The sequence below is a fragment of the Passer domesticus genome, chromosome 5, assembly GCF_036417665.1.
Source record: "Passer domesticus isolate bPasDom1 chromosome 5, bPasDom1.hap1, whole genome shotgun sequence".
Classification (NCBI taxonomy): Eukaryota; Metazoa; Chordata; class Aves; order Passeriformes; family Passeridae; genus Passer; species Passer domesticus.
The window spans coordinates 71,863,614-71,888,192 of record NC_087478.1 but is presented as its reverse complement, the minus strand read 5'-3'; the positions used below and the strand labels follow the sequence as shown (position 1 = coordinate 71,888,192).

Sequence of the window (24,579 nt, the reverse complement as noted above, 5' to 3'; positions counted from 1 at the left end):
AATGTGCCTGGAAGTCAAAGTGTAAGAGAGAAATTGTTCAATTAGATTTGCTATCCAGGGAAATCCCTGCAATAATCTCAGTATCATCCATCTTCAGGTGTTGTGGTTGGATTTTTTTTCTTTATTTCCTGGGTTTCTGAAATACTATTCTGTGCCAAACTAACCCAGATTTACTGCAAGGAAAATGACCTTGCAAGCCATTAGGGTTTGTTCCTGCTTCTCAGCCGCTGTTAATTCTCTGACAGTGGTTTACAGGGCTTTCAGAGAAAGCCAATGGACACGGGCATGCTGCTGCTTCAAACACTGCTTTAATGAGACTGCCAGGAACTGTGAATAGAAAGGCAGTCCTGTTAAGCAAAGGGAATGAACAGAGACTCCTGTGAGTCAGCTCTGGGACACACAGGCTGCACCTACAAATTGGGGATTTCCAATTAGCAACACTGGGAACAGAAGAGGCTGATGTACAATGAAGTGACTGCAACTGCAGGGCTTAAACGCAATTCCCATTAATGAGAGAGAAAAACCTTCTCCCTCTGCACATGAATGAATAAGCCATCAGCATCTTTCAGAAGATGGGGAAAAAAAGAAACCCAAAACCAGTCATTAACTTTTCCTCCTGATTCCATTTTGCACAGCACCATTCTTTGTCCAAGGTGCAGTTTCCACAAAATGGATTTTTATTAACAAAATCAAAGTCTAAAGAATCTTTAAAAGACTAAATAATCTTCTGTAGGGGAAAAAAAAAGAAAAAAACCAAGCTAGAACATGTTAAGTCATCATCAGCTAAGAAAAGAAACATCAGACTCAGTCTCGTCCCTTTTTTCTGACATTCAACGTACATGAAGGCAAACTACTTCAGTTTATTTGCTGCTTACTGAAATAAATAGGGCCTCTTGGTACCATCAGTATAAAGAGTCCAGGAGAAATTATTTACTTTCCTCTTCCTTCGAGGAAGTACTTAAAAAGAGGGAGAGAGGTGTTTTTCTGTACTGCAAGAAAAGTGCTATCCAGAACAGTGGCTGAAACAGATCCAACAGAGGGTGTCAAATTTTAAACCAACCCTCTTCTAGTCAAACAACTGCACGCAAAAGTGCCTACTTTTCCAGCCACAGGGAAGCCAGGAGTGAGATCAACTGTGGTTCCATGCCACCCCAAGCACCAGAGCAGAGCAGGCTCCTGGCTTATGCCTGGCTCTCCAGGCTCCCTCCTCCTCAAACCCAGGCAACAAGCACAGGGAAAACTCCCAAGTTAGCTATAGGGCAGAGGAGAGCTGAACCCTCAAAGCTGGAGAGAAGAGGTCAAAAAGAAATTGGGTTTGCAGCCCATAGAGCAGAAACCCATGCAGAGGGGAGGAGGAGATAAACAAAGACAGCGAGTGCTGAAAGAATCCAGAGGGACCTTTCCCCCATGCTGGGCAGAGCTCCCATGGCAAAAGATTGAACTGGAGAGACGGGAGGAGTGGGGAGCACAGGGAGAATGCAACAGGCAGTACAAGGAGACAGATCAGGGCCCTTGGCTTGACAAGGACTGAGGGGACAGGAGTGCAGGAAGGACCTTGGGAATGAGACTAACACAGTAGCTCTTGAGGAAAGCAGCAAGATCCAAAAGGCAAAGGCTGAGCAGCAAAGACTGAAAGCAAATAAATGGCTAAGGAAAAGCAAACAAGAGAAGAGATGAGGACAGGATGAAGCAGGTGAGGCAGGGCAACTAACTGGGGAAAGAGGAAGGAAAGGACTGTCAGAAGAAGCTGCACATGCTGGGCTGGGTTTGTTCCTCTCTGAGTCTGGAAGGGAACATCATATCATTGTGCCTCCTCAGTCTGCAAATATCTGAAGGAAGAGGTCCCTCACCTCTCAAGACTGACTCCTATAGAGGACAGTCTCCTGCTGCCACCAGACAGTCGGCTTGCTCAACCAGCAGATGTCCATGAAGTAAATACAAAGGTGAATCCGACTCTTTAACATTCATGTGGTTCCCCACTATAAAATTTCTGGCTATTCACTTTACTTGTTCTGAATAGTAAGGAAGTTACACATCCAAAAATCATGCCAAAAGTACTTTGGAAGAGTACAGACCTAAGTAACAAACTGCAAGGAAATACCAGCACTTGGTAGTGTGTACACAGAGAAATTACTGAGAAGTTGTAAATCTATCTCAGAGCAGGACTTAAATAACACAAAGTAAGGAGGGCATGGGGCAATGCTCTGGACCAGAAAGAAACAAAATATCAAATAGTTACTCATTAACTGATCACCATCCATTCTGGGCAATGACTCAAGCAGGGATTGGGCAAAAAAGAAAAAGCTATGTGATAGTGTAATTAAAGACTGTCACAATAAAAACACACAAGGAGGCCAAAATTAAAGCAGATCTTTCTTATCTGGCTAGTCCATATTTTTGCAGCACAATGAGGTCTAAACAAGTATTTTTTTGCATTCATGCAACCTTAGTCATCACCATATCAAAGCAGAGCTGCTCTTAACTAAACTTCAGTCTGCAAGCAATGAGTTCAGTTACTTGCACTGAAACAGCACTTGAAGATTTCAAAATTTAAGACACATAATGGCACAAGCATGCCTAAGAGAGAATCCTTGGCTTTGTTTCTCTTTTGGGAGGGGGACAGAAGACAACCAGCACATCACACAAATGGAAGTAGAAAAGCAGCAGGCATTACTGTGCCTCATCTTCCAGCACATGCCATGGGAACAGAGAGATGAAATTATTTCCCCAAGATTACACAAGGATTCTCTGGAAGACAGTTGCAGGCCAGAGCATGTAAATCCTTGGCTGAATCCATGGCTGTAAGCACAGGGGCACCCACATCTCATGTGTTTCTAGGCTCTAGCAGAGCTTTCTGGTGGCCTCAGGTACCATCTGTGCATGACAATAAATATTGTCACTGACTGCAGGGGAATTCCTGGCCTTCACAAAGAGTCACTCAACATTTCCTACGCAGACTTTACAGACACAGCAGTACAGAGAGCTATTGCTCAAACTCACAATGGAAAAACCATCTTAAGAACTGAGTTAAGAGAAGAATAAACCACAGGCCAAATCCACCTCTGCAATCCATCTCCCCAGAGGCAGCCAAACTTCATTCATAACCTAAGCTCACTAAACAGCAAGAATGACAGAGCCTTAGCAAACCTGCTAGAATTAAAAAAAACTTGCACCACAGAAGCAGCATCCCACGGATCCCAGGATAGCAATGACACTTACCTAATCTGCCATCTTTCAGCACACACTGTGCCTCCCCAGGCCTTGGGACTCGGGGCCCTACTTGCCTTTTGCAGCAAACTTGTGTTGTCCTATTCTCAATTCAATTTTAAATATAAATTAAAGGGTGGGGGGTGGGGGGAGGGAGAAATGAGCCTATAGCCAGTGACAATGCAGCACTCCTGTTTCTCTGCTTTCACACAGAGGCAATTCATAACAACCTTTGCTCAGAGCATCACAACTAGGAGCTTGATCCTTTATTTGTAACATCTTGCAACCCTGAGGACATCACCAGCAAGAGAGGAAGGAAAAAGCCTGGGCTGGCTCTATTGCTTAATGTTCCAGATTATTCATTTTGTTTTCCTAAAGAAGAAAAGCATTTTGACTGCTAGGCTCCCAGATGTTGCAGTAAGGTAGAAAAATCATAAAGAAAGGCTTCATAAAAGCAAGCCTGTTCTCCTAACATCAATGGCTGGCCTTGTCAGGCTAGCATTTTGCAAGTTCCCATGTGAAAGCAATCCTGGTGTGAGCAGTTCGTTAGCATAACAATCTATTCCTGGGTGAAAAACATCTTGCACCTGTATAAACTGCTTTTACACCATTAGATAGAAAAATGAAAACTATCTCTCACAAACAACTTTTCCTGCACATACACACTGAGGGTTTGAGTGACCAATAAATACAGGGTGACAACTTGTTACTAACCAATAAGTAATTGGCAAGAAAACTACTAAGCAATTGGAGACACACGCAAGGTCTGGAAAACTGTATAAAAAGGAGTTATGTGAATGAACAGGGGGCTTTTTTCCACCATGAAGGAAATGGAGTCCATGTGATTTATTCCCATACCCAGACCTTTTTCACCACACACAATCCCAAACTATCCTGGAATTTCTCCACCAGCTTTTGCATGGTGTTTGCAAAGCCCTTCAACACTTCCTTGCTATTTTGCTGTTCTACGGCAAGGAACTTTCAGGCCAGAGATAAGTACCCAGGTTTCCTGCCTGATTTTAGTCAGGGGCAAACACACAACATAAATAATAGTTACCTCCCTGCTGCTTTTCTCAGAGACACACATTGCTTTTTGCTGCTGTGCTTTGCATATGAAAGCGACCACCACCAACCTCCAGGGTGTGTAAGTGCAACTAGGAAAAACTTACCAAAATTTAAGAAAGTTGTACCCCATCTAACAGAAAGTGTTTTCTTTACACTTTTATAACCCAGGCAGTTTCACAGCCACACTTTCCTATGAAACATCCTCTAACAAATTCAAGAAAAGGTGAAGTTTGCACACGTGAAAGCCCACATCTGGGAAAGTGGTCACACTATTCTGTCTTTATCAGTTAGAAAACTAGAACGTAGCATTGCACTGTGTGGCATGGGGAAGGAGCAGAAATTCAGCTGACACTTCTGCTTTTTGAACAGGAATTTCATGTTTAAGCAGAAATGTGCTATACTATCATATTAGTAAAAAAAAAAAAAAATTAAAAATCATTGCTACACAAGGATTGGAAATAGAAGCAGGCAGTGAGGAAAAGCCAAGCAATTGCTATACAATCCCACATTGTGTGTGCCAGTGCCTTCCCTCCACTTCTCCCTCTGCTCTTCCTTCATGCTGAAGGACAGCATCTGTTTCAGCTCAACCCCTGACCAGGCACACTGCACAGGGACTCAGGGAAGATATGCTATGACCTCAACATGTTTTTCCTCACAGTCTATCAAACTTAAGGGCCGGCGCAGACATCCCTGGAATGCACCACATTCTGCAGAGCATTTCCATCTTCCTTCCCTTGCTACTGACAGAGGAAACAACAGTGCCACCAGTTTAGTCATCAGATCACATTTATCCCTGCTACAGCCTTTAGCATTTCATTGAATTGTGGATCAATGGGGTTTTGGGCCTGGTTCCCACAATGCTAATGAGTAGAGAGCTCCCACACTCTTTTACACACACAAACACAGATTTAAAGTGATGCTGCTGGGCACAGCTCCAGGTACACCTGCTTTTCGTGTAACCTGGCAAAAAAATTAAATAAAATACATAAATAAAAATAACCTACAAAAAACACCATTCAACCATTCACACACATAGAAAATAGCAGCATTAATTCAAGTCTATGGTCCACTCCAAGGGAAGAGTCTCACCACCAGCAGACACAATAAAAATGAGCTTCTAGGATACCAAAGAGAAACAGAGATTTCAGTTTCAAAAGTATGCAAGCTATTGTGGAGTCTTGTTTTTCAAGAAGCTTAGACTGCAGCCTCCACCTACTGATACAGCTCAAAACCTTCAGAGTGATTAGGTGGCTCAGAGGTGTTCATGGGCTGGACCACATTTAGCAACACAGAGTGTGAGGCGCATAGAACACGGCATAACCAAAACCAATTAAGAAAAGGAAAAAAGGTAAAAAAATAGATGCCAGTTTTCAGTGGCTTCACCAAATTATGAGAAAGAGAATGAGTGATAATTGCCATTGATAGTGATTTTCAACAGGACACACACCACACCAGAGTGAAAGCACTGAGGCCTTACCCCAAACACAAGTACAAGCCTGACATGAAAGTTCTTGTCTGTCCTTCCCCATTTATATCATATGGAAAGGCACATACACTCACAAGCCTCTTTCAGGTTTTAAAACTCAGGGAGAGGGATCAAACCCACAAGAGATTCTAGTTACCTCATCTCAGTAGCATATGCCAGCATTCCCCAAAATTGCAATAAATTGTGGTGATAAAACCTACAACTTCCTCCAGACTAACTCATTCCTTACTTCTAAAGGCAACTAGGACTGCAACCCACATATTCATTGGATAGCTGAAGATAAGAGCAAGTGACAATAAAGAACAAAAATATCTCTGCACCAAGAATTTACATAACTAGCTCCAGTTACTGCTAATTAGACCAATTCCCTTAATTCCTCCATTACATCTTCCTGCATTTTTCAGTTAGCACTAGTAAGAAGAGGTATAATAAATTATTATTAAATAGAAACCTATTTGATCACATTAGAAGTATTCAAAAGTACAGATTAGTGCCCTACTACTTTATTCTAATTAAAACCTTACAACTAGTAATCTGGTAGACTAAATAAGACACCTGAAGCTACTTTACTGTGCCAAGTCTGTCCACCAATTTTGGACCTTCTAAAATATTTAAAGCTTCCCCCCCCCCCATCCTTTTGCTATGCAAGAAGACCTACACAAGTCAGACAAATGTGAATTACACGGAAAAACTGCGCAATGAATCTTACAGATTCAACAGCAACTTCATCTTTTCTTTCTTTTTTCTTCTATAGCAAGGTTGTTGGTTTTTTGTTTTGTTTTAATAAATACAGATTATATTTTAATAGCAAAATTGTCTTTTTGAGTTTTTCCTGCTTCATATCATATAATATGTCAACAGTACAGCTCTCACAGGCAAGCTTCCCTCTCAGCCACTGGGACCAAGCCAGCTCCACTTTGGGCATCCCACAGCTACCTCTCACACAGCAAGTCATTGCAAGTGTGTTGTACACAGTCAGTCACTTGAGAAGAGAGCAGCTGAGCAGCTTACACCACCATGAGAGCCCCTTTTCAAACAGAAAGCAGCTATGTACGTGCAGGGCTTGATTTGCCATGTGCAGAAATCCTTCACAGCACTTGAAGAGGCAGCTGCCAAAAAGCAAATGCCAATTGGCAGCGTGGAGGAGCTCCCTCTGAAGCCATCCCACGTGCACGGGCTCTCCAGCACAGCTTCTGCAGCCTCTCCTGAAGAGGCTGGGAGATGAGAGGCTTTCCTTTTGTGTAAGAAAGGGATGTCCCCAAAAGCGGAGGCAGAGGGAGGGGGTTTGGAAAAAAGTACAAAGCAAAGGAGGGGAGAAAGAAGCAGTAGGAAGAAACAGGAGAAAAAGAAACAAGGAACAAGATGACGGAACAAGACAGAACACGTTTTTTATATTGATAACCTCCTTCCCCCTGTTGGGTACATCAGTCTCTCCCAAGTAGCAAGCAACAAGACAAGAGGAAATGGCCTCAAGGCATGCCAGGGAAGTTTTAAATTGGATATTAGGAACATTTTCTTCACTGAAAGGGTTGTCAACTGTCACATTCATATTTTCTGAAAAATCTCTTCGCCCAGGATTTTTCTCCTGGGAAGCTGAGAAGCCTCAGACAAAAAGGAAAACAATAATTATCTCATTTGCTTCTCCTGTGTTTTGTGCCTTTGGAATGTGTTTGGAGATTGTTTACCAACCAGGTGATCTTTTCATTAAATTCTGGTGTGAGTTGTTTTCACTCATTGGCCAACCAGTGCCAAGCTGTGTCGGGACTCTGGAGAGAGTCATGAATTTTCATTATTATCTTTTTAGCATTCTGTAAGTATCCTTTCTGTATTCCTTAGTATAGTATGGTTTAGTATTCTTTAATATAATATAGTATCATAAAATAATAAATTAGCCTTCTGAGAACATTGAGACAGATTCACCATTCCTTCCTTCATCTGGGGGCCCCACAAATACAATAGTCAACAACAGACTGCCCAGGGAAGCAGTGGAGTCACCATCACTGAAGGTATTTAAAAGATATGCAGGTGTGGCATTAGGGACATGGTTTAGTAGCAGGCTTGGCAGAGCTGAGGTAATGGTTGGACTTGGTAATCTTAGATGCCTTTTCCAACCTGAATAATTCCGTTATACTATCCATCAGGGAAAACAAAGACAAGGATCAAAGAGCACAAAAATCCTAACACGTCCTCAGATATTTGTGGGATTCACATTCTCTGAACCTGAGAGAAGCAGAGAGAGGAATGATCAAAACAATTCTTATCTCATTCGCTGCTCCTGTGTTGTGCCAAAGTAGAATGCAATATGGAGATGGTTTACCCAGAGTGATGGTGTTCTGTTTCCTTGGCCTATCAGGGCCAAGCGCGTGTGCAGGCTGTCAGTCAGCAGTCACAAGATTCTGTGCAGTGAAGTTGGTGCTTGGGCAGATTTAGTTTTAGATGTAATGTAATACAGTATAATGAAGTAATTAATTAGCCTTCTGATATCCATGGAGTCAGATGCATCATTCTCTCCCCATAGTCGGGGTTGCCCTGATTTCTGATAGATATTCTCTTCCTTTCTCCCTTAACCCTCCTTCCACGTCCTCCTGTCTTCCCTCTGCAGTAACATAAAACCTACAAGCAATTTCAGGATAAAAACGGCTAAAACAAAGTGAACAGAGCAGGAGTGGGCAGCAGTACCTGCGAATGGCCCAGATGGCCCTGCTGGGCACGGCCAGGCCCCCACTGGGCTGCTCCTGGGGCCCTGGCGGGTGGCAGGAGCTCCAGGCGCCGCGCTGGGCGAAGCGCTGCTTCCCGTTCTCCCGGCCGGACAGCGGCACCTGCGGCGAGCCACACCGAGAGGACACGGATACAGGCAGCCGGGTGGGCCTCTGGTGAATGCCCCCGTTCCTCCTGAGACAAGGGAGGAGAAGGGGAAAGAAAAGGATGTAAGGACTTGTGCTCTTTGCGCTTTTACTTATCAAAAGGTTGAACGCTATGAAATCGGCACAACGCGGTATCAAACTACAACAGACAACATTGCTTTAATCCATAGGAAAAGCCTTTCTGTGCTGAGAGGACAGTATTTATTAGTTCCTAACTAGAGCCAGAGACTTGACAGCAAGAGAAGATGAGCATTCCTGTATCAAGCTGTTCTCTGGACCGCTGTTAAGATGGGAAGCACTGTGGTGTCACTCCTAATTTTTTGCTCCAGAAAACAAATGATGTTTCTCCACTTTTAAACAGAAAACAAATCTGGTCAGGTTGGAAGAAGGAGCAGATAAGTTTTCAGCGGCACATAGAAGGCTGTTTGTTTTCTGCTGCCCCTTAAAGTCAAATGCAATCATAAAATACTGAGCATCACAAAGAGATAAATGCACAATACATGCAACCAGAGGAGATACGAAAATACAGCACATCTGTACTAAAGAGCTTCATTCCTACAAGATAAATAGTGCCACATCTGGGCAACTGGCCGCCACTGAAACAAAAAAAATAGCTTGAAAAGACCCCCATGAATGTGGGCCTATGGGAAGGGGGAGACGGAGGAAAGGAGGGAGGAGGAAGGCACAGATTTTCCTCCAGTTAATTAACAGTTGTGTTCCCTTCAGCCAGGCAGCTCCTGAAACTCGCCTGTCAGGGTGCAAATGCAAGTGTTAACAAGCAAGCTGGCTGTCAGCCCCCAAAAATCTCCCTGGGTACTTGCCCACCAGTCACACCATTAAGAACTACTTATCCAGTGAAAAGAGTAGGGCAGGGAATCCCCTGCCGATCCATTGTACCTGCCTGCTGATTGCTGCCAGAGGGCAGCTCTGAAACTGGTCTGTGCCCATTAGGGCCTAGAGAAAGGGCCATAAAGGGAGGGAAGCCAGGATGCTCCTGGGAGTCCCCCTTCTCCTCCCTGCAGTTGTTGCTCTCACCTTGTGCCAGCTCTGTTCATTTAATTCGCTACAGAAACACAAATTCAGTGTCCTTTTTATAACCCAGACACAAACACAAGCTCATGTAGGGTGTGACAGGTTCCAGGGCTGGTGGGGTAGCACCAGTGGAAGCACAAGAAATTATATGAGGAGCAAGACCTCCTATGCTCAGGAGCAGTGAGCTCTTACATCACTCACAGATCTGCACCAGGGATGTTTTGGGAGACAAAGGGATAAAAACTATATAAAATGGTTAATATAAAAATATTCTAATAAACCATGACTTCTGACTTTGAATGGAGATGGAAAACAGCATAGTTATTTGTGACACTAAGTGGGTTAGGGGTACAAACTTCAAAGCATTTAATTTCTCTCCAGTGACTTCTGAGAGCTGCTAATTATTCCAACCAGAATTGGATGGGTATTTTCCCTCTTTTTCCATTCTGAAAGGACAGAAAAAACATCAAACCTAGTTTTACTACTAAACATCATATAACATTTCTAAACCCAGGGCATTGTGACAGAATAATCAAGCAGACACTGTGAATGGAAGGAGTTAAACCAGAGGAACTTCAGGATGTTGATGCTTCAGTCAGAACTCCCACACTAAAAATAAATGTTAGTCTTGCCAGGGTGAATTCAGCATTTTAGGGATCAGTTCTTCACATCCGGTCAATTTACCCAACAAAAGTAATCAGGCAGCAAAAGAGTAAGAAAAAAAAAAAGAAAAAAAAAAAACACTGCCACAAAACACAGAATGCAATTGTGGGTCCCTCCAAATTTGTCAGATGTGTACCATCCATCTAAAATTCAGCAGGGCAAGTCCATTTCCCCTCAGTGCTGTATGCCATAATAACACATATTTTAGACTAACAGGTGAAAATACCTGAAAAGCACCATGAGCATAACAAGTTACTTACAATTTGAGTCCATTGTAGGAGAGGGAAAAGAAGTCATAAACCAAGCACACACCAAACACAGTGACTCCAGTTTCTTTCACCAGCATTGCACACGTCCCAAGGAATAAACTAAGCAGCAAAAAGAATGGGGAGGCAGTGGGAGGGAAATGTTCCCCAACATAAAGCTGATCCACACTCCTGAAAAACAGAATTGACATAAAATATCTTAACTTCTCTGCTATTTTCATGTTTACTACAGTCACACAAATACTGAGACACTCCTCCTAAATGCCTTAAGATGGCTGACGCAAACATGTCCAGACATGAACAATCTAAAATGAGAAAAGGCTTAGCCACAGGACAGGAAGGGAAGATGCAAATACAGGGAGATGCTTCAATTCTTGGTGCACAAAGGTGAAACAAAGACAAGCAGAAAAATAAAGTAGACTTGAAACAGTCAGAGGAAGGCAGAGTAAGTACAGAGAAGGCAGGAAAACACCTGCTTTCTGTCATGTGGAACACACATGCTTAATTCTCCTTCTGGGACAAAAAGCACTAGGCAAGAAAAAATTCTTCCATCCCACCCACAGTCCCCTGAGTCAGAGATGTGCCCTAATCATTAACAGACTGGGCAGCAAGCCCCTATCACATGGGAGAAGGTAGCAAAGAACTGAAATCAAACAGGCAGATTCCTGTGGGCTCACTGGGCTTCACACCTTCTGAAGAAAACAATATTGTGGGTTTGTAGAAGACAGCCCCAGAGGGATATCAGCAGTTTTTCCCTGTGGCTGGGATGACATGGTGCTATTTCTGAATGCAAACAATGTTATTTCAAACCTCAAATAATGCAAAAGGTGCAGAAACCCCATCCAAGTAAGCTATTTCTGTATCTATACTTGTTCAGTTACAGTTTTAGAGCACAGAGCAGCAAGCAGTGCCAAGTTTTCACCTGAAAAGGATGACCGATGGTCTCGACACACTCCTTAACTCTCTCAGACCAGGTGTTCCAGAGTCCCACAGTCACAGCATGCATTTGAAAGGCAGGCATGTGTCTGCTCTTCACTCTACACACAATTTGCCTTCCACTGAAAACATTTCTTTACAATTGTTTGCAATTTCTTTACATTTCTTAACAATCTGTTTTATGGTCAGCTGCAATGTCAGTGGAAGAGGGATTGTCAGTGTAGACTCCTGGTTTAGTGTTTTTTTGTTCTCATAAGCATCACCATGGCTGCAAGCAGGGGCCAGCACACTTCCACACAGCAGAGCTGTGGGAAGCACCTCTGCCAACAACCATGAAACACTGACAGCTGCCTCTGGTCCCCTCCTCAGAATACAGAATCTCACGATGTTACCACGTACCTATTATAGGAGAGAAAAGCCAACAGAAAGAGTAGACAGGCAAGGACATCTGCTCTGCCTACTATACCTGTTACCTGAAAGGAAAGGAGACACACAGGTGTAAAAACACATCTAAAAGTGTAAAAACACTCAGTGACTGCCTCAATAATCCATGCTCAAAGCTACTATTTTAAGGTTTTGATCTTTCAGTGCTATCCTCCCTCAGCATACCAAAATGTTACTTGAACAGTGTAGGGTATGCTCAGTTTTGTCTACTGCATTTCTAGCTTGGCAAAACAAATGAGTAAGCCAACAGTAAAATCATTCCTTACTTAATAAAATATTAATTAAGTTATATATAAAATGCCAATTTTAAGGATTTGTTTTAATTTTCTATAATAAGAAAAGCATCCAACTCCCAGTACTGAAATTTGTTAAAGAAAATTACTTACTATATAAGTAAAATTGAAATGAACTTTATCACCAAAAAGGGATAGGATAGAATTTATAGAATTTATTCCTCCTGAACAATATGAGTTTGTAAGAGTTTTTTCCTACAGATTAATGAACAAAATCTTTTTATAAAAGAGAGAATACTGAAGAAGAATGGATAAACACTCTTTTTTACAGTTATTTCAACATCCTATTTCATAAGGATCTAAAATTCACCCATAAAGCAAATAAAAGGCCCTTTGAAATCTCGCCCCTTTTGAGATTACATAATTAAGTTATATTCAGAGCTCTGGCATTTATTTTAACCTTTTAAAGTTCTGACCCAGACAAAAATAAATTCCAAGACCGCCTCATCTAAAACCTCCCTTAAAATATAAAGCTGCATTATCAAAAGGAGCCTAGCTGATTAGTTCACACAACACAGCACAGGGAGTAACTCCAAAGCTTGTGGCTTTTTGTTATTAAGGTAATCTCTCCTCAAAAGTTCTCAGCCACAGGAGCTGTTTCCCTTCCCCATTTACAAAGGCTTGGAATGAGAGCAGTGTGATGTCAGTGGTATCTCAGCTAATGAGAGCATTTCTTTTTTTACAGGAGAGCTGGATATTACCTCTCCTTCTCCAAGACAGCAACAATCCTTTTAGCTACAGAAGTATCTCCTAGTGCTAACAGACTGCAGTTTTGGAATGCTTATGTCTTTAAATGTTTGCTTATAACAAACAGAAAGCTTTCCAATATAAGCTGTTGTTCTGTAAACTTATGCTGGTGTTCATGAACAACTTTTGTTCTGAATAGGATTCTCCTAGCTTTCAATTGAAATAAATATAAATTAATCTGTGGGTCACATCATCTCTGTCTGAGAGAGCTCCTCCAGAATACACAGTAATTCTGCCTTCACTTTTCCTCCCTAAAACTGATGGCTATAGGAGATGGCTGAAGGCATGCAACAATATCCCAGCAGGAGAGCACAGCCTCACTGAGGTCTTTGGTTTCAGAAAACTCCTGATTGTCCATTTATTCCCAGCATGGCTGATTAGGACCACCATTTAGAATTCAGTTCCAGAGCACAAAGACTGCAAGTACGAATACACTTTTTTCTTAATGACCCCTACAGGTTATTTTAAATAGAGTACATTCTCACCTTTGCTCTCCCACAGCAAAAAAATCACAAGTACAACATTCTGTATGACTCAAGGGTTTCCTTAAAAAAATAAATGAAATTTTGAAGAATTAATTTATTTTTAGGTTTGGTGGCACATACTTACAGCCTCGGTGTGAATGGGATGCACAGCAAAGAAGAGCGCCGTGACAAAAGCAAGGCGACAGTCCTTGAACACAGCTTTGTCACAAGTGTACATCAGCACAAGAGTCACCAGACAGTGTAAAATTACATTCACTGCATGGAAATAGAAGGGGTTCATGCCAGCCAGCAATATGTTTAACCTGTAAGGAAACAAAAAAAAAAAAACCACTGCTAGATTTGAGAGATCTTCTACTAGCAAGGCATCTTTCAAATACTCTAAATTATGCCTTTTGCCCCATTTAGTTAGTGCTATTAAACTAATTACTGCAAATCACTCTAAACTTTGGTTTACATGATTAAAGAGAAACCATTTCCCCAATTTTCATATTACGTGGCTGTGTTTGGCAAACTTTTGACAGAGATGGGAGAGTCCTGTGCCCTCCCAGCAGAGTTTTAAGTGCAGCAAACCACCCTGGCCCACCATGGCACTTGTCCCATTTCCCTGTTGGCACCTTCTGTGGTTCTGTTGGCCACGTGGCAGCTTTACAATATGGGTAGTTATTTTCTGCTCTATAATAGATTATTTTGCCCAGGAACAGCCAAGACAAGGACTTGGTAAGGTGCTGGAGCATTTGCTTAGCATAACAGGGCCATTTATTCCCATTTAACTTTCAAAACAGTGTCACACACTGAAGGTTAAGCCTTTATTCAAATGCTTTACTGGCATAAAGAAGCTTGTCTAACAGTTCACATCATTTTTGTAAGGACATTGATGGCAAAGATCAGTTAGCTAACGTCACCCTAGACTCAGTGAGATAATTAGGGTTCATTATTTGTGTCGATCATAAAAAAAATAAAATGTAACAAGCTGTCATGACATTTGTTTGACAGCATGTACTAATACATTCTTCTGGTTACTGTTTTTTACAGCCAGCTTGCTTAACAGCTGCTGACAAGCCTTGCCTTACATACAGTTGAAGATATTTCTCTTAAGTATTAACAACATCTGTACATTTGGACAAATATATGTATATATTTATCTACACAAATATACACACATATACATGGTGTCTATATAGGGAAGACTCCATATATGAACACGGAATCTGGAAAAATGTCTAACTAATGTTGAAGGATATTTTTTTAAACAAATGACAAGTTAACCAGTGAAAAGAAGACTCAATCTAAATATTTTACATGCAGTTGTAAATATGCTAGGGTCAATAATCCTTCCTGTTGTTACTAAGAGACTCCAGGTCTCCCATGACAAGAACGATGCAACAGCAAGGCCCCTGAGCTGTTGCTACTATAAAAAACCACCTTAGGTGTTTTTATGAGATGGAGGAGGTGTGAAGAGGCCTGTGAGAGCCAGACAACTTTTTTTTTTCTTTTTTTTTTTATTTTATAACTAACTCTCTACATTTCTTATTCATAAGCAAGGAAGTGCTAACTGTCCTGGGTTCAATTTTCCAGGCCAGTCCAATTTTACCAGACCAAGAGTCTTACTTGTGCATTCCTGCTGTGCTCCTACTGGAGTCTTTGTGGAGGCAACAGTTGAAACCCAGAGAGTTTGTGAAAAAGTGAGATTTTGGCATGACTTGACCTTTCCCTCTGAAGTATGGGTTGATGCAGTTACATTTTGACAAGACATCAGTCTGTGTGATTCAAGAATACACAAAGAGTTTGGAGGTTTTTCTTTTTTTATCCCATTTCTCCTGCAAGCCACTTCAGGGCAGCAACATCCATCACTTTCCCTTATTTCTACCAGCACTGAATGACAAACCACAACAAATAGCAGTAACACACACCCAGCCAGAGCTTCAGCTGCAAATACACTGCAGCAGCGGGAACCCCCAGGCCAGAATCTTGTTTTCAGCACAGGGCTGAGAGGAACAAGGGGCAGCACGGCACCACCCTGTCCCTAAAGGAGCACAGTTCCACACTCCAAGACACCTGCAGATGTGCACAATGACAGGGACCCTCTGCAAGAGACATTCTTTATACAAATTAATCATTTCTGGCTGTATATCAGCTGAAGCATCAGCTGAAGCAGAGTCCACTGCCCCCCCTCTAATGCCAAAGTGTAATCTGGGAACCTGATTTCTGGAGAAAGCAGATGCAGGCAGGTGAGAACAAGTGCTCGGGATATCAGGTGATAGGAATTCATGCACCAAAAGAGGAGAAATTCTCATTTTGTTGGCCAAGTTGTGAGAACCAATCACTAAACTCATGACATCTGGCAATAGTCTTGAAAAATCGATCATCAGTCTCCATGGATCACATCTAATAACTTCCCAACGTGCAAAACAACTCTGCTGGCAGGAGAGGCAAAACTCTATAAGTAAGGGATCTTCCTACCCCCATCAGGTCCCCTATCCCAAAGGTGGGGTGAGTCCTTCACACCCCTTCTTAGGGTGAACATCCAGTCAATGAGGCTTGTAAGCTGTGAGTTACCTGAGGTAAATTATTGAAAACAGCTCTGTAGAAGCATCAGCCTTGCAGCTTGGCTGTTCCCCCGTGTGTTCTTTAAATAAATAAAAAACAGCAGCACAAAATACAAACATAATACCATGCTATTCATGTGACTCTTCCACTAAACAGCAAAATCAGTGTGTTTTAAATACCATCTTTGGTGGCCCATAAACACTAAAGGCGAGTGTGTGCAGGTGCTGTATTCACACCAGCGCTTTTTGCTGCTGAAGCTCTTTGTCGTAAGAAATTAGGCCACATGGCAATGAAGGAAACATTCTTTCGTCCTGAAACAATCCCAGCAGAATGATGTTGAAACGTTAGCAGTGGTTAAATTTATTATATGTCAAACGGGTGAGCAAATCTGGGTCTTCAAACAGCTCTAATCCAAGTCACAAGAACTCTGTAAAGCTGCCCAGCTCACACAGCCATGGGGGGAAAAAGGCAGCCTACTATGGAATGCCAAATTTGCTTCACTGCCAGGGAACTGTGGAGCAACTTCTGGGCAAGGGAGCCAAGAAGGGGATAGGTAAATAAAAAATTACTTCTCTCCTCTTAATCTTTAATACCCTAACAGAGAGAGTCAGTCTTGTTTACTGGCAGCAGCATGCAGCAATTATACACAGTAGACGGTTCAGCAAACAAAGGAAGTAAAACAGAGATATGAATCTCAAAATTAAGGAAGAAGTGGTCTTTCTCCAACATAATGTTCATAAACAGAAATTCTGGCAGGCAAAAGCTGTACTACACTGGAGGGAGGTGAGGGTGGTGCTGTCCATGTATTTCCATACTTACACTGCCCCACAAATGGGGAAAATCATATCGTGTAGCCATTTCTGTATGAAGATCATAACTTCTGCCTGAGCTACAGCACAACTTGTAAGACACATCTTGTGGCCTTGGTAGAGCACACAGCAGGGAGAGGAGATGCTCTGGGCTGCATGAACAGGCTGCTCCTCAAAACAGAGACATGTTTGCAAACAGCACCCTAAAGATTTGGGGCTGAACACAGCAAGTGATAACACTGCTAGGAATAGAGACCCTTAAAAGAGGAGATACAACCATCTCAGACATGGAGGTTCCTCAGAGGAGCCACCCACGAAACACTTGGAGAAGAGTTTTTACTGCTTTAACATCTCTGCTGGAAGAGTCCCTGAAAGCAAAGATTCTGCTAAACCTCCTGCAAAATGGCAAATGGCAGTTCAAAGGCAAATGCCCTCAGAAGACCCAGAGAAAGGAGAAGTGCACATACACCAAAGTGCAGTCTCTCAATACCAGGTGACATTGACAGGTATCTTCTAATAGAGCCGACCAGCATCATCCCTGCCACCACCAAAACAAAAAACTGAGTACAGAAATCTCAGCATCGATCACATGTCCCATCAGGGCAGACAGGCTGCACTGAAACACGTATTCAAGCCAAGACTCGGCACTGGTTTTGTGTCCATGCGTTGCAGCATGTGTGGCTCAGCAGATCTCACCCAAGGCAGAGCACTGCCCAAAACACAGGCCCATGCAGGAGGTACACCAAAATAAGAAATCCCTTGATTTTGTTAAGGCTGATGGATGTTTTCCAGGAACAGTGGAATAGTAGCTTGCTTTGCCACGTGCAGCAGTTTTTCTACCATTCCTCCACCATCCACTCTTGGAAAAGGAATTACACAGCTTCACACTCAGAGAGACTTCCACAGGCAGCAGCCTTCTGTTGAAGGGTCACAGAATGGAGGCTGTACAACAGCTCTCCAGAAGAAAGCAAATCATTCTTGTGACCTCCATCAGAACCATCAGATGTCCTCCAGAGAAGTTATCAGGGACACCTCAATTCCAGGCAAGCAATTCCCCCCAGAGAGGGCCTGGAAATCGAGTGGGATTCTGTGGCTTCATCCTCACAGACTCAGAATCAGAGGGGTCTATGCTGCAAGAGCACAGGCTCACAGACAAATTCCATATATACCCAGTTACGGTATATAATCACCAGCACCCCCACCCCAGCTCTAATATAGTGCTTTTCATCCATTTGTACACATGAAGATTCATTCAACTTTTTTAAGACCTCTTATGATTTAAGAATATTGTATACCATAATTGGAGAGTTTTCCTTTTTATAGACTTTGTTATTATCCCTGGGCAGCTCATGTTTAGTTTAATCTGTTTTATTATTTTCAAAAGACTAACAATGAAACACAACATGTTATGAAATAGAAATGCACAGGATAATAATGGTAATTTGTTATAGCAAGTAACACTTAACGGAAAGTCTCACAGCATCCCATACCTCATAAAACCCCATGGTTTTTATAAGGAAGGCTCACATGCAGATTTATATAAATTAATTTAATACATAAGGATGGATTAAGTTTCCTGTGATGATCTTTTCCTGTTCAAATTGTGTGTTAAATATGGCAAACTTTATGCAAAGTAATACCCACTTTCAGTGCATGGTGGAATTTCCTTATAAACTCCACAGATGCATGTACTCCGTGCCAGGAAAATGAGCATTTGCACTCCAAAAGAGGTGCAGCTGTATCAGTGGCAATAATGGTTAAGGCTGTATGTGGAAACAGCTCAAAGATTAATGAAAAACTTGTAGCAGTAAACAGAAAATAAGCCCCTTTGCACTGGTGTTCCTGCAATGGCCAGTTTCCACCACCAAGTGCAAGAGCACTTGGTGCTGATTTGTGCTGATAATCTTTCCACAGTACAGTATAATGCCTGAGAATTAAATGGACAATAAGGCTGAAATGGCTTGGTCCTTGATTTGCTATAATGGCAATGGGTGACAAGACAGAGGCTGTATCAATTCTCAAGCTCTAGCCATTGCCTCAGAACACAGAAGTCATCACTTACAAGAGCACTAGTTAAGTGCAGGCAGTCAGAGCAGGTTACTGCTTTCCAGCAGGGGTAGGGAAAGAAAAAAGAAATCACAATTAGACTGGGAAGAAGCAGCACCTTGAAGGTGGCAAATGTGCCAGGGCAGAATTTTCTGGTCAAACCACAGCAGTTGTGGTTTGATGATCATTCCTGTGTTGCAAATAACAAGAGCACCATTCACACGGCTTTAGGTTTGCCTCCACAAGGGGCCTTGGTAAACTAGAGAAGAAAAAAATGCAGATGATGGCAAGCAACAAAATTACAAACCAGGTGTCATTTTATCTAGATAGTGAACAAAATGCAGTTTGTCTTAAAAAATATTCTTAAGTAGCACCTCAGCAAGAACTGAGAAAATGAACATCTCATGCAGCTCTTCAGCAGCCATCCATCAAAGTGCAGAGAGAAAAAGGGATGAGATGTGATCAAAAACCAAGCTAGGACAGTCACTCATCAAGAAGAGAAAGCAATAGAAACCAAAATCTAATATAAAGTTATTAGTCCGAAAGACAGTATTTCAAACTGGATGTAATAGTTCTTCACCAAATATGAAGTAGGTTTGAAATAAGCTGAAGACCATGAAGGAAATGCCATTCTAACTTACAAAGAAGTAAAGGGAAAAAAATGTATAGTGAGTGAAAAGAGAATACCCTTTTTTCTTTTCCCTTTCTTTCTTTAAGACTGTGAGACAATAAAGAGAAAGCTCAGGAAAGCAGTCAGAAAGAGAGTGAGGAAATGCAGAGAAATGCCTTTAGCTAACCAGCAGCAGGCAGAGTACTTTATTTTCATGGACTCTAAAGAGTATTGACAAGGATGCTCCTGTGGGCAAGAAGGCTGGTCGAAAGCTGAGGCTTTTTAAGTGAAAAATGGCCAAAGAAAATTAATGGTGACACCGGTGCAAGAGGAACAGAATGCCCAATGAGAGAAAATTTGCAGGAATTGGTAGGTGTTAAACAGAGACAGGACACCACTGAAGCAAGCAGCAAAGATAAGCACGACTGCATCCACCTCAGCCAAGTCATTCAGGAGAATTAGAGAACTCTTTCTCTCATAAAAGGCCTTAAATTCAAGAGACAGGCAAATTTTATTCAGGGCTGACAAAATGTGAAGGCAGACTCCTACATGCTTTGTACACACCTCTCCTACTGGACAAATCCTCACACCTCTGGGCTTGGCTGCAAGCAGCATGACAGCATGGACCCCAGCCAGTCTGCACCCACCACCCCTGGACAGAGAGCCTCCCCTCAACCTCCACAGGATTCCTGTCCTCCTTCCAGGGAGTGCAAGCAATCCCAGAGAAACACAGCCCAAATATCAGACAGCTGCTACAAAAATTACATTTGCGAAGGAGACTTTTTGTGCACCTGAAACTGGGGGGAAAATCCTAAGCTTTGAGGCACCAAGATTTGGAAGACCAAAACTCACAGCAAGGCATTCTGCTGCGGGTCAAAAGAAATGCTTATGTTCTTAGAGATGTGTCAGTATATTCCAGCTATAACACAATCAGTCTTACAAAAGCATCTGCTTTTCTTCACCAAGTCTACTTCATCCAGTGTGGCTACACCAGTAGTACTACATCAATTTCATGGCAGGGATCACAGTAGCAGTGTGGAGAGTGACTGCCACAGCACGAGTAGAAATAGTAGACTAAGCTGTACAAGAGAAATACTGACACAATCTTAAACATTGTGATGTTCAGAGTGAAGAAAATACTTGAGAACTGTGTATTTAACCTGACACATTATAGCTCCACTATATTAACCTGCACCGTCAAGCTGTAATATAGCATTAAATCAATAACAAAGAAAATGTAAGGTCTTTTTTCCTTCCCCAGGTTGTTTTGGTTCTCTTAAGCTCCCTGTCCTTGAAACTTATGCCACTGATACAGCTGAAAAAACACAAGGATCAGTTGTAAACAACCAGATAGATCAGAAGGCTGACAGTGAGTTATAGAATCAGTTCTTTCTTCGGCTGTGTATTTACCTCTAACCCAGGCTCACATTCACTTAAGGCTTTGATCCAAAGCCACTGGAGCCTCACATGAGGCTCTCAATGCCAACCCAGAAAATGAGCCACAGCTGAAAGGCCCTATTTGCTCCCCAGGCAGGTACATACCCAAGCCATCACTGGCTACAGCCTTGGTGGGCAGACCTGGAAGGTTAAGCAGTCAGCACCTGAGCACACCTAATTTATCTTTTGCCTCTTTTTCCTCCTTTTTTTTTTTCCAGATAGAGTACTAGTAGGATGGCTCTCTGCACAAACTGTGTCTTTTCTTGCCTTTTCAAATTCCCCCTCCAGCTCCTCTCCTCCTAGGCCACCAGCAGCAGCTGGGGTGGACACTCTTGACACCCTCCCCACAGAGCCAAGCACATTCCCAGTGAACAGTCACTCCCACCTCCTTTGAGGAAGACCAGGTATCTGCTGTGCTTCCCTGCCATGCCACCTCCCAAGTCTTTGTCACAGCCATGTGTCCTAGACATGTCACCACATTTTTCTTCTGTCCCCGGGGAGCCGTTCCTTGAGACATCCCTCACCAGCATCTGCCTTGGCAGCACCAGCAAGGCTGAGCACACAGGGCCTTCACTTCTCAGCCACCTGCAAACCAGGAGGCTCGTACCTGATTAAATGTCTTTACATCCTGGCACACAGGGGATTTGAAGGCTTCATTCCCACCATTTCCTATCACTGTGCACCTTCACTGTGCTGCTGACTACACCAAATCTTCATCACCTATGTTTCTGGGTTGAAGCATCCATCTAAATGGGGATTTGGCAGACAGCAGGAGAACAAGGAAGAGAGACAGCATTGAGGATTGCACCTTCTGCTTCAGCAGCTGAGAAACATTTCTGCAAAACCACTGGAAACAAGGAGTAACTGAAGTGCTACTGAGGGAATAAATGATTCAGTGAACTTCTGTTAGTGGAGGCAAGGTGCAAGACAGAAAGACCCAGTTTAAATATAAAATCCTGATTGAATTACAGAACTGGTGGTTCTCTTTTTCACCTTTTTTTCTACCTTTCATCTTAATATTTTATAGGAAGACACCAGAAAATAGTATATTCTGGGTCCAAAATTTACCTTCTTTAGAAAGAAGTATATTGAATCACTTCTTAGAGAAGAAAACACCTGCAGGTAAGTAAGTCAAAGTGATAGCAGCTGGAGAAGAGAGCATGAAGTAAGTTTTTCTGAAGGACTAAGCAAAACCACTGCCTACCATCTCAGCTCCTGTGCAGATGAGGAGCTGTCACCCAACAGTTAACCATGTATAATAGGAATGCTTCTGAACCAACTCATTCAGCATTCCTTTATTTTACAGAAGTCAAGAGAAAAGGTAGAAGTTCAAAGACGCAAAACAAATATTATTTAACTCAACAGTCCATATGGATGCTTTTTATCCCCTTCTGATGATAACCCACATAAAACAGTGCAGCAATTCTGTGAATATTTTAAGTTTTGCTTAATGGTTCCAGTGGGCCACTCTTTTTTTCCTCTGATCATTCATACTGTCAGATCCAGTGTGAATAATGTCAAATACTTGAGCTCTTTTCACTGTTTGGCTCCAGAGCATTAGTCTACGGGAATGAGGACTGTCACTTATAATTTCCAATTCATCAGGGACACTGAACTACTGTTACACAATTTCAGCAATGTCTGCTTCAGATTTTTCTGACAGATGGGTGATAAATTTGTTTAATTGAGATCATTTCGGGAATATGTAGCTTATATGTAGGATATGTTCAGCCTAATGAGAAGTCCACAGGGCATTTTGAGTCCTGACTCTTACCTTCACAGCCACAAAAGGCAGAAAAGAGACCAAGACAAAGTTTCAGTAGATTGATGAATCTGTATATATAAATTTCAGCCCACCCTTCACATCTGTTCTGTACAGGCAGTTTGGAGATCTCCCAGATTCTTTAATCTTAATACAGCAAGATGCAAAACAAGCCTTTACAGATGAAAGTTTCATGCAAGAGAAGCAGAGCCACTAGGCTGATATAAAGATTCATGCTGCTATTGAAATGCCTTGGATTTGACCAAATTAGCACAAGAAGATAAATTAAATAAAACAAGCACATCTACAACAATAAAGATACCAGAATACTTTGGTCCTCTCTTCCTTCCTTCCTGCACGCATCACACAATTTTCTCGAGTATCTTAAGTGGGTGGAGTAAATTCTAACAAAAGTATTAGCAACATTCATTTCCATTCTGTTACCTATCAGTTTCTGCTGAGCTTTTTACAAGAATCAGGGTAAATCCTTTTCTCCTGCAGAAGACAGAGCAAGCAGCAACCTCCTGCTGGGCAAGGCAGGGGCGGATGCCTCAGGCAGGCAGAGCACGGCTCAGCCACAGGTTCAGCGCTGCTTGGCAAAAGCTGCCCGAGGCTTCTTTGGAAGCGCTGGGTTTCACTGAGGATTCACTCCACCCCATTCTCAACATCTTGCTCTGACACCCTACTGGTAGAAATGAAATGGGAAGAATGTGGAAACTGGAAGGCTGATAAGATAATTGGGACGCAGTGGATGTAATCTCCCTCTGCAGCCAGGGAAGATAAACGATTCCTTCCCTATTCCAAATGCAATGCCAAGTGGTGAACAAATGACTCTGCCTTTGACCCAATGTCTTGGCTGTACGGTTATTATAAGCATAGAGGATTAGATCTTGTTCACAAAATTAGTGTCACTTCCCTTCCAGAAAGGACTAGGCGGAGACAGCACTTCATCCTTTTTTGATACACACCCTTTAAACAGCAGAGGCAAAACCAGTCCAAATACATACAAATGGGAACTAGAACATTTAGTTTCCATTTTGTTATTAAAGTTTAAGTTCCTTTTGCTCATTAGCATCACAATCTCAATTCTGCAACCTGATCTAGGAGGCCAAGTCCAGCACTCCAGCGCTAATATTGCGTGCAGTGAGGTCAGTGGTGATACATACACATTCATTCTTCCCTCCAATTACCCCCAGGTGTACTGCTGGAGGAATGGGTTAATTACATGGATCCCCAAACTACAAGAGTTTGGTTGGACACACGATGGAGAGAGAAGGCACTCTGTGTGCACAAAGCCAGCTCTGCCTGCAACTACCTACTCCCACCTCGCTCTTTACAGAAATGTGCTGAGACGCCCTTCAAGAAGAAAGTACAAAACCTGTTTTTAAAAATCCAGTTTACAAGGGTCTGTGCTATTCAGCTTTCCTTTATGAGCAGCATGCCAGCCTGTGCCCAGACAGCCAATACTGATGGCTCTTGGCTCCAAGTCCACCTTTATAACCAAAGAGCAGCAAGTGCTCTGTGGGAGTGCCAAAGAGATGTTCCATTTCCCAAAACTGCTCCCGCTTCACAGAAGCGCTCAATTTCCACATATTCATGAAATTCTATTTATATATCCGGTGTGCTAATGAGTTACTCAATCAGAAGAGTGAACCAGGAACCGGTAACACATCCCCCTGGCAGACTTGCCAATGCCCATACCCTTCATTCCCAACACCTGCCGTAGTTTGTAATGAGCATCTACCGATCACTAGACATCACTCAGCCACACCACCAGCTCTTCAGCACAGCCCTCTGCAAACACATGTATCATTTCGAAATGCTAAAATGTGCTAAATATTCATCATCGTTAATGTTCCATCAGAATAAATTAAATAGAG

The 24,579-nt window shown here is 42.4% G+C and overlaps 1 protein-coding gene across 3 annotated transcripts in view; it reads right to left on the bottom strand.

Annotated features, from left to right (window-relative positions):
* The window catches only part of TMTC1 (transmembrane O-mannosyltransferase targeting cadherins 1), a 138,352-nt gene that overhangs the window by 112,028 nt on the left and 1,745 nt on the right, over positions 1–24,579 (bottom strand). For 2 of the 3 annotated variants that reach the window (XM_064420973.1, XM_064420972.1), the window contains exons 2-5: positions 13,613–13,790; positions 11,919–11,992; positions 10,578–10,754; positions 8,438–8,650 (exon numbers count right to left, since the gene is read on the bottom strand). In XM_064420973.1, the coding sequence (XP_064277043.1) occupies positions 8,438–8,650; positions 10,578–10,754; positions 11,919–11,992; positions 13,613–13,790 (642 nt within the window). The remainder of the gene's footprint in view (positions 1–8,437; positions 8,651–10,577; positions 10,755–11,918; positions 11,993–13,612; positions 13,791–24,579) is intronic. The other variant, XM_064420974.1, reaches the window with a different exon arrangement.